At 39.0% G+C, this 10,786-nt stretch overlaps 1 protein-coding gene across 1 annotated transcript; it reads right to left on the bottom strand.

Annotated features, from left to right (window-relative positions):
• LOC130975530 (uncharacterized) lies at positions 1–1,447 on the bottom strand. The gene is made up of 2 exons (XM_057900315.1): positions 835–1,447; positions 1–779 (listed from the first exon to the last, which is right to left on the bottom strand). The coding sequence occupies exons 1-2, from the start codon at positions 1,445–1,447 to the stop codon at positions 1–3; spliced, it is 1,392 nt and encodes a 463-aa protein (XP_057756298.1).
• Positions 1,448–10,786: the final 9,339 nt, after the last annotated feature.

The raw sequence follows: 10,786 nt of genomic DNA, 5'->3' as shown, positions 1-10,786 counted from the left end.
TCATATGGGCATCTGCTGAGATTGTCGGGGTACGTTCCTCAGGATCCACAGCCACCTGTACCACAGCCACCTGCCCCACAGGAGTTCGTCCCTCAGCAGCCACAGCCACATCAGATTGCAATGCCTAAATGCCCTAACGCATGGATTGAAGCTCCAAAATACGCGATGAAGTATTTTTACACCTTGTGCCTCCTCATTCCCGTTGTACAGTGGGCGTGTTTCTATTTGCACAACTGACCCAGGTATCTTCTGAACCATGACCGAGAGCCACCATGGCAAGGCTTGGTACGAATCCTCCCAACCACCAAAAGCCTTCGCTATGGACTTCTGCTTTGCCAACCAAGCCTTTCGGTAACTGATGGTATAGTTGAACCTTGACTGGACTTCCGCTATTATAGATTTCACCTTGATTGACGGGTCAGTCTCGACTAACGGCATTATACTATCAGCAACGGTATCCGAGTCCAGCTTGGAATGATCCTGTGAAATCGCTCCCATTGTGCACGTGTGCCTTCCATTGTATCTGCGTATCTCCCAACAATCTTTTTTCCGTATCAAGCTGGCTCGGATAAGCCAATCGCACCCACGCCCATACATCTTGCATTTTGCATAGAAGGTCTGTGGCTCAGACTCATACACATCGTAGTCAACTCCTCTAACGATAGTGTATCTTCTAATTGCAGCAACCACCGACTTCCTGGAACTGTATTCCATTCCAATCCGGAACTCTCCGTCCTCAGGATCGGCAACGCCTACAGAAAGCGGAAAATCATCGTTCACTAATCATTCCAAACGTATCAATTACCAAAAACGTATTATTCATGCATGACGTACCTATGTTTGCATATTCCGGAAATTCCGGTGCATGCATGGCGTCGAGATCCAACTCACGCATGAATGGTGGCACCTCCATCGGTTGACTGCTCGAGGGATGAAGCACTATATTCTCCGTTGTTGTCTCAACTCCCACATCACCATCCTCGTCTTCATCGCCGGCTTCGTAAGTGGCTTCGAAGTCCTCTTCGCTGTCACTATTCATTCCCTCGTACACTGCAGCTCTATCATCCTCTATATCTAAAACATTTTGAATCCCTTCCGTCTCTACGCTTTCAAACTCAACATATAGTTCAATATGTGGCTGTCGCATCTGAGTTTGCCGGTAAATTTGAAACATATTCTGCATACTCCCTTCGTCAGTGATGGGCATGGTGTCAAACTGTATTAGACCACCAAAAACTACAACTGGATTCCGGTACAAAATTTTGCTCACTCTCATTAACGTACCGTTCTCCATGCTTTGACAAAGACCGTTCTGAAGCTCCATTAACGTCATGGTGCATGGAACCACAAACGAAAATGGATTCTGACAGACAAACCTCACGCCCTCAGGAGTATTGCGTATTATTTCACCGTTGCGATACACCACCAAGTTTGCAGTACCCTCCATTGCACTCCCAACACTCACAAAACACTCAAAGAACACTCACACACTCTTCCTCAAAATGAAAATGCAGCCCATCACTGCCTATATATAGATGAGAGGATTCACCACGCCTGCCCCGTGCTGCCCGTCGCAGCCAATCAAAGGTCGCCACGTGTCAGCACGCCCCTGCGTGATGAGTCAGCACGCCTCCCACGTGCTATGGCCAACTCAGCACGCCCCCCCGTGCTGAGTCAACACGCCCCCGGCGTGATTACGCCACGTCAGCACGCCCATCTGTGCTGAGTCAACACGCCCCCGACGTGTTTCGAGCTCCGGCCAACGTCGTATCGCCACGTTTCTTCACGCCCCCTGCGTGTAGCAGGCAACACGCCCCCTGCATGTTGACTTTGAATTACAAACGTCCACAACATAGTAATACACATGGTTCTCCCATTACTAGCCAATTCACCATCAACTTTTCCATAAGCAAATTATTGAGCCACATCTTGCATGAAACGATTTTTGAAACTTTCCGTTTGTCTTTATTTTCATTCTCGAACCAATAGAAAACTAAGCATTGTTTTAAAACTTTTAAGCGAGTTAAAAAGGTGAGTGTCTTTGTGTGAACGAAAAAGGTAAACATCTTTTGTGTTGAATAATGAATGGTGGTGCATAGCACCTGGATTCATCATTTTACGAACCATTCATTCTCGCAACGCGTGCCCTCTTAACGTTTTCAAAAGAAATTACATACTTTATAGAGAACATCTAATATTTTAAATGAGAATAGACTACAAAAAATTATACTCAAATTATCTTTGTATTGATAAAAATATTTTTAAATTTTATTATTGTTAAAATTATTTAAATAATTTAAAAACGTATAAAAATATTCTATTGTGATAAAAAAAAATGTTCTGTTGACAAAAAACGTAATATAAATTCATTTATTAATGTTAGAGTCTTATTTTTCACATAGAATATTTATTACAATTTTTTTATTAATATAAAATGTTTTGGTTTATAAATATGTATTTTTATCATATTTTTATTGATACCAAAATAATCCGAATATAATTTTGGCAATTTATTTTTTAGATGAATACTGATATATAATTATCGACATATAAAAATAATTAAAAATTATTAGAAGAATCATTTATTAATTTTATTTAAAAATAAGTGTACGTATTACAAATATTTTATCATATACCTAAAAATAATATGAAACTTAATCTGAAATAGTTGCACAATAGCATGCATGATAATATCGTTAGTGAGTACTGAGCAGTGACCCACAATATTATTACCCAGCGGTTTTCTGTAGATGAATATAATGTGGGCATGACAATGTCAGTGAAAGAAAGAGATAAAGTTGTAACACGTGAGAGACAAACACTCGGAAGTAGCCACATTTTCTTATCAAAGTTTCTTTCTTATCTATAGTCATTGTCACACTTCATATTTGCATAATTGCATTATTTGCTTCCACCCCATTTCATCCCGACCTTTTATATTTTTAGAAAAAAAAAGTTTCATATTTTTCTATTTCTTTATTACACCACTGAAGATGTATTTTTCTTTTCTAACATACTATATTATTTTGTATTTTTTAGTTTTTTTATTGTTTTAAAAATTTAATTTTGATGCCCTCTCAAATCTTAATATAAAATAATTTTACATGTACATTTAATTACGTAATATCACATAAGTAAAAATAAATATTTTTTACATTAACTATCTGAATGATTATTTAAAAAAACGAATGTAATTATATAATTGTGTAAAACGTTTTATACTGTCAATACATCAAATATTAAATACTATTTTTAATGTCAAAAATGCAAAAATGATTTTCTATACAGATAAATATATTGTATTTTTATTAAATATTACTATTTGAAGTGTTTTGCAAAAAAGGTGGAGGTGCAGAGAGACTGACACAATACGCACCCTATGTGTTGCATATTCTGCGCAGAGTTTTGAGATACTTTCACAAGAATTCCAACAAATATTCGTCACGTGTCAAGCAAAGGGGCAACACGTATCCTGCATGTAGGGTAAAGGCGGGCTGGGCTGGAAAATTAGGACCGCCAAATAGAAAAAATCTGCCTAACCCGCACCGCTTAAACCGCGGGTTTTGGCGGGCTTTGGCGGGGCGGGACGGACTTTCCCGCCGGGCTTAGTGTTTTTTTAATGAGGGGGTATTTTTACAATTTTTTGGCCAAAACCTAACTTCCTCCAACCTAACATACAAGAGTATGAAGATAAAAATTGAGTGGTTTGGATTATGTTTATGTTACTTTGAAGAGAATATTTATAATTATGATTTAAATTATGTTTATTTTGTTTTGGAGAGAATATTTATACTTATGTTTTGAATGAAAACTTGGTTTATAATTATGTCTATTAGATATTTATAATTACAAATATTTTAATGTTTATGAATATAAAAAATATAATTTTTTATACTTTTAGAAATTATAAATTTATTAATATGGTTGTGAAATTATATATATTGTTTAGTAGTTAATAGTAAAAAAAAAAAAAAGAGGAGCTTCGGCGGGCTTAGCCCGCCAACCTGCCAGCCCAATGTTAGGCGGGGCGGGGTGGGATTTTAGGACCGCCTCACTAGGCAGGGCGGAGCGGGGCAGCCCGCCAAAAGGCGGGCTTCTGGCGGGGCGGGGCGGGCTTCCCCGCTTGCCACCCCTACCTGCATGTTGAAAGAGCAAAGATTCCTTGCTTGATTCCAAGACACCTTTGTGTGTGATTACTAGCCACATGTCGTGCTGTATGTAACATGCACCCTGCGTGTTAAAGATTCTGAGAATCCATTTCCAGGCGTTCTCGTCACGTGTTGAGCAACGGGTAACACGTACCCTATGTGTTAACCACTATTCCAGCTGATCTCCATGCACTCGACAGGAATGCTCCGAAAACTGCTATGCTGCAACGGAACAATGGTGCCTTTAAAGGGGAGGGAGAAATTCTTGTGGCTTCAACCTCTCATTTCACATTTTTCATTTTTCATTTCAAAATTTACAGAAGGTGATTGAGAGAGGTTGAGAGTGGAAGAAGGTGACTCAAGAAGGTGAGTTTTGATAAGAGTGAGAATAAGTAGTATGTTTAGTAACTATGATTGGTGATTATATTGATGCAGCAGAACACATTATTAATTATTTAAAACACTCTAATGTGATAAGTTTATTATCTTTGTTAATTAATTTAAAACTTAGTATTTAGAATGTATTATTTTTAGCGTAGCAATTTTAGTTGATATTATTATTAGCAATTGTAGTAAATTAAATAATTTAGGGTAAAGTATATTTTTTGTCCCTAAAGTTTGGCAAAAGTTTTAAAAATATTTTTAAGTTTTCGATTTGCATAAAATATACCCTCCATGGCTAAATTTTAAAAAATTTAAGACCAATCTAACAATAATGCATGAAAATTATGCTTGATTTGCTTGTGTTGAGGGTTGTTCTTATGAAATTATTATTGAATTGGTCTTAAATTTTTTGAAAAATTAATCGTCAAGGGTATATTTGATGCAAATCGAAAACTTTTGGGACAAAATTGAAACAAAATAAAACTTAAGAGTATTTTTAAAATTTTTGTCAAACTTTTGAGACAAAAAATATACTTTACCCAATAATTTAAATATTTTTGTTTATTTTTCTGTGATAATATTAATAATTTTATTTATTGTAATTTAATTAGTTAATCTGTAGTTATTAAAATTAATAAAGAATAAAAATATTGATAAATTTCTTTTAGAACATCCGTTATTATATTTTTATCTCCTTTTATGTCAAAAAATATTTTTATTGAAATTAGTAAATAAGATAATTTACAATGTAATTTTAAAATTAATAAATAATATAAATAATATAAATAAAAATGACCTTCTTGAAATTTTTGTAATTATGTTTTATTTTATTTTATGTTATAATATTTATATTTCGTACTAGTTGGTAGTTATTAATATTAATAAATAAAGAAAATATAAAAAAATGTGATTTTTTGAATTTTATATAATTATTTTTATTTTATGTTTTAATGTTTTATTTTATTTTATCGTAAGTTGTATTTTATTAATTTGAATAAATAATATTAACTCTAAGACAAATTATCTGTAATTATTTTTATATTAGTTTTTCGAATTTTATGTAGCTTTTATATTTTATTTTTTGGATTTAATTTTAATTTTAAATTTGGGACGTTTATAAAATTGTTTTCTATTTTATGTTTTTAGTTGTCCTATGTACCATGTTAACAAGAATCTTCTACTGTGTAAATTTGATCCATTGGAGATGTGGCAACCAACAGTTGACCAAGCCTTATGAACAATAAGATTCCACCCTGTCTCGAGAGTAGGACAAATTGGAGGACATTTCGCGTTGCTATATGCTCTTGTGGAAAAGTGGAGGCCGGGACTCATTTTTTCGTATTGCCAGCCGGTGAGATTACACTAACATTGAAGGACGTGTTACACATATTTGGCCTACCGATTGATGGAGAGGTTGTAACCGGTTGGACCGATAACAGTCAAGACTTCTTGGTCAATTAGAGCATGACGATTTTTGGCAGCAAACCCGTTGTGAGTAGTTCACCTAAAAGTTATATAAAACTGGTCTGGGTTGTGCCATATCAAAGACACACAGCCTCTAGACACTTGGAAGTTTGTTCAGCGATACGTTAGGTGTCACATCTTCTGTCTGTTGGAAACCACCCTCTTCGTGGATAAGTCGACAGCATATGCCCACGCAAAGTACCTACCACTGCTCCAAAATTTTGAGCAGATCAGCACCAACAGTTGGGGGTCAGCAACTCTCACATATCTTTACAGATCACTGTGTCGTGCATTGCAGTACCATTGCAAGGAGATAGACGACTCACTTGATTTGTTGTTTGTTTGGACGTGGGAGCGAATGCCATTTCTTGTGCCCATTCCAAGACAGCAGCTTGCACCGGCTAATTTATCAGTTGCACGCAGGTAACAGTACATAATTTATTGGAATTGGACTCATATTTTATTTGTGTTTTACTGGAAATACGTAATTTATTTCAAAATGGAGTCATCATCCACTAACCAGAGTGTGGATGTCGAGAAGTGCGTCGTCTATTAAGCACGATATAGACTACATGGATGAGGTCAGTATCAGTATTAATTTATAAGAATAATTTACTGTATTAATAATCTAACTTAGCCCATGCAATTTTGCAGTTTTTCTAGAGGCCATACATCGACATCATCATCCTGGCCGAACTACATACCCACCTTGATGTGTGTGACACAGTAGGGTCGTTACTTTCATTCGAGTGTGTCGAACGGCATTCTACAGACCGAGTGGTTCGCCAGTATGGGTATGCACAGTCCCCCTCTGCCTGCACAGGCCATCCCTCTTGACCAGCATTGTTACACTCTTCGGGGAGTACAATGCTATGATTGGAGCATCATACTCTACGTATAGATACAACAATGGGGGAACCACCACAATACTTAGTTGCGAGATAGGAACCTGCAACTAATCGTCAATTTTATCCCGTCTGCTGATTATCGTAGTTGGTACCTTGGATTATTCTGGATGTACTTGAGGTTGTCGGAGTTCATTCCTCAACAGCTACCCCAGCAGCCAGCACAACCTTATGTAGTGTTTGAGCTATTTCCTTATCATCGCTCATAGCTATCTCAACCATCACAGCTCGCATTGTAACCCGTGTCATATCTCGCATCACAGGTAGCACCACAGCAAGCACCACAGCTTACCTCACAGGTAGCAGAGCCATCTTGGACTCGAGTTCGTAGAATTTCTCCCATTCTCACCACAGGCAGATACGTTTGCAGATGATGCGCTAATCCATCGTTTCATTGCTAGTGGTGGACCTGTTGAGGAGGCTCTCATCCCAGCAGTGCCATCACAGTCGTCGTCACAGTCACACCGAAGATCGGTGGATGGTTCATCTCGTCAAAGCCACCGTACCCCCACCCTGATAGTTGAGCGAGTGGTTGCATCGATCCGCATCTTGAGATCGATCGAGGTTGTCTGAATGTGACAACAGAGGCTCTGAGCGGTCTTGACTTGAATGCACTGACACCGCAGATTGTTGACGAATATATCCCTAATCTTTCTGCTCCGGCAGAAGCAGGTGAGTCAGGTTCGGTAGAGGGACAGGTAGTTGGTCATCAGTACAACCTACGGACAAATGTCCATCCACCGAATAGATTTATTCCGTCAAGTGTTAATAAGATAGCGAACAAGGTGATAGGATTTTTTTAAGAAGAAGCCATGAGCTGATTAGTCGAACTTAGTTTTTTTAGTCTTTGTATTAGTTGTATGCATCTTCGATTTAGTCAAACTTAGTTTATGTAATCTTTGTATTAATTGTATTAATCTTTAGTGTAGTCAAACTCAGTTTATTTAATCCATAAAATTATGAACATAGAAATTCAGAATTCGAATGCATTAACCGTAAAATACATGAACTGAAAAATTTAGAATCCAGCCACAATGAACAATGAACCTCTACAACTGAAAATAAACCCTATGAGCCACCACTCCCACCAACTTTTCTCGGTCCAACACATTGCAGACATCTACTATGACTATAACCCTGTCTCCCACAAAGTTAGCATACCCAGGGACCACGCATTTTCCGCAAATTCATTTCATTCAGATAGCGAGTCAATTTGGGACGACCTTTTGACATTTGTCTCAAGGCAGGATTTGCAACCATCGTCAGTCCCGGGTAATCAGGCCATGTCTCTGTGTCGCCTAACAGGACAAACTCAATGGTGTAGACCTTGCGAATCTCTGACATCTTGTATACATCGCCGACATACACCTGCCAATTGAGGTGCTGGTTAGGATAGCACGCAATAACATGGCAACATGGAAGCTGCTCCACCTGAAAAGGCCCACAGTCGTACCTCCGCAGTGCAAGATCACCTACTAACACTCTTCCACTTGGCATTTTGCATACCTCAAATAGCTCATTTCTTCTAGCGGTGCACGACTATGTTTTCTGCACGCTGCATATTTGCCTCTATCTGCTGAGTGATAAACTGAGAATAAGTAAATCCAACACGCCGGCGCTGGTGAGCTTCGTTACTCTTCCGCATAAATAGTTCGTTCAACCGATATATATTGCTCGGACGAGTGCTAAGACGGACAGATTTTGGGTGCCCTTCAACACTGAATTAATGCACTCGACAAGGTTTGTCATCATGTGACCCCATTGATGTCCCTCATCAAACGCCAATACCCACTGGGGATGTTCGATGTTGTCATACCAACGGGCATATGCCTCGCCTCGTTCTTGCAACCTCTTGTAGTTGGCGTTGTACTCCTCCACCATCTTTGAATACCTAATGTTGACCACAAGCTTTTGCAAGTACGGAACCTTGAAACACTTAAGAAGTTGCTACCAATGTGCCGAATACAAAACATCCACCATGCTCTCGAAAGTTTTCAATAACCTCCGCTACGATTTATCGCTGCCCAGATTGACTCATGACGATCAGAGATTATACCCACACCATCTTTTCTTACAACATGCCTTCGTAAGTTACTAAGATAAAAGTGTCACGCATCAATGGTCTCAACCCTCTATGATGGCAAAAGTAACAAGCACAATGTTTTGATTCCCATCTTGTGCAACTGCAACTAAAAGGCAACCTTTATAATTTCTGCATAGGTGGGTGCCATCAACCTGAACCAGTGACTTGCAATATTTGAAGGCTCTTATGCTTGGCTTGAAACTCCAGAATATCCGATGAAGTATCCTAACACCCTCCACATTTTCACTCCTATTATACAGGGGTTGTGTTTTTATTTGGACTTGTGAACCATGCATCTTCTGAACTATTGCAGAGAACCACATCAGCAAAGCTTGGTAAGATTCTTCCCATCCACCGAAAACTTTTGTTATCGACTTCTGCTTTGCCAACCATGCCTTTCGGTAACTAATAGTGTAGTGGAATCTTGCCTGGACATCTGCAATTATAGATTTCACCTTTATAGATGGGTCAGATTCAACCAATGGCTTCATAGCCTCAGCAATCGTGTCCGAGTCTAACTTGGTGTGATCTTGTGAGATCGTTCCCATGGAACATGTTTGCCTCCCGTTGTATCTCCGAATCTCCCATCAAGCTTTCTTCTGTATCAAGCTGACTCAGATAAGCCAATCGCACCCACGTCCATAAGTCTTGCATTTTGCATAGAACGTCTGTGACTTGGTTTGATAAACAACGTAATCGACTCCTCTGGAGATAATGCAACTCCGAATTGTCGCAATGACTGATTTTCTAGAACCGTATTTCATTCTGATTCTGAACTCCCCATCCTCAGGATCAGCAACTGGTGCGCGAAATTGTGAACAATACTTTTCACAACTCTCATAATCCCTGGTCATGAACTCCAAGAACTTGGTGGTTCAATTCCATGGCATTACACAACTTCGCACAACTAACCAGCAAGTGCACTGGGTCGTCCAAGTAATACCTTACGTGAGTAAGGGTCGATCCCACGGATATTGTTGCTATGAAGCAAGCTATGGTCATCTTGTAAATCTTAGTCAGGCAAACTCAAATGTATGATGGTGATGAATGAAAATAACATAAAAGATAAAGATAGAGATACTCATGTAATTCACTGGTAGGAACTTCAGATAAGCGCATGAAGATGCCTTCCCTTCCGTCTCTCTGCTTTCCTACTGTCTTCATCCAATCCTTCTTACTCCTTTCCATGGCAAGCTTATGCAAGGGTTTCACCGTTGTCAGTGGCTACCTCCCATCCTCTCATTGGAAATGTTCAATGCACCCTGTCACGGCACGGCTATCCATCTGTCGGTTCTCAATCAGGCCGGAATAGAATCCAGTGATTCTTTTGCGTCTGTCACTAACGCCCCGCCCTCAGGAGTTTGAAGCACGTCACAGTCATTCAATCATTGAATCCTACTCAGAATACCACAGACAAGGTTAGACCTTCCGGATTCTCTTGAATGCCGCCATCAGTTCTCGCCTATACCACGAAGACTCTGATCTCACGGAATGGCTGGCTCGTTTGTCAGGCGAGCACTCGGTTGTCAGGCGATCAACCATGCATCGTGTTATCAGGAATCCAAGAGATATTCACTAGAGCCTTGATTGCTTGTAGAACAAGAGTGGTTGTCAGTCACTTTGTTCATGAGTGAGAGTGGTGATGATTCGTGACAATCATCACCTTCATCAAGTTGAAGAACAAGTGATATCTTGGACAAAGAACATGCGAAATTGAATAGAAGAACAATAGTAATTGCATTAATACTCGAGGTACAGCAGAGCTCCACACCTTAATCTATGGTGTGTAGAAACTCCACCGT

Source organism: Arachis stenosperma, chromosome 4 (genome assembly GCF_014773155.1).
Source record: "Arachis stenosperma cultivar V10309 chromosome 4, arast.V10309.gnm1.PFL2, whole genome shotgun sequence".
Taxonomy (NCBI): Eukaryota; Viridiplantae; Streptophyta; class Magnoliopsida; order Fabales; family Fabaceae; genus Arachis; species Arachis stenosperma.
This window is presented reverse-complemented; position numbering and strand designations above follow the sequence as displayed.

Coding starts and splice junctions, on each gene's coding strand:
- LOC130975530 (XM_057900315.1), bottom strand. CDS start 1,447: ATGGAGGGTACTGCAAACTTGGTGGTGTATCGCAACGGTGAAATAATA. Junction 780..834: donor TCCGGAATATGCAAACATAG/GTACGTCATGCA, acceptor TGGAATGATTAG/TGAACGATGATTTTCCGCTT.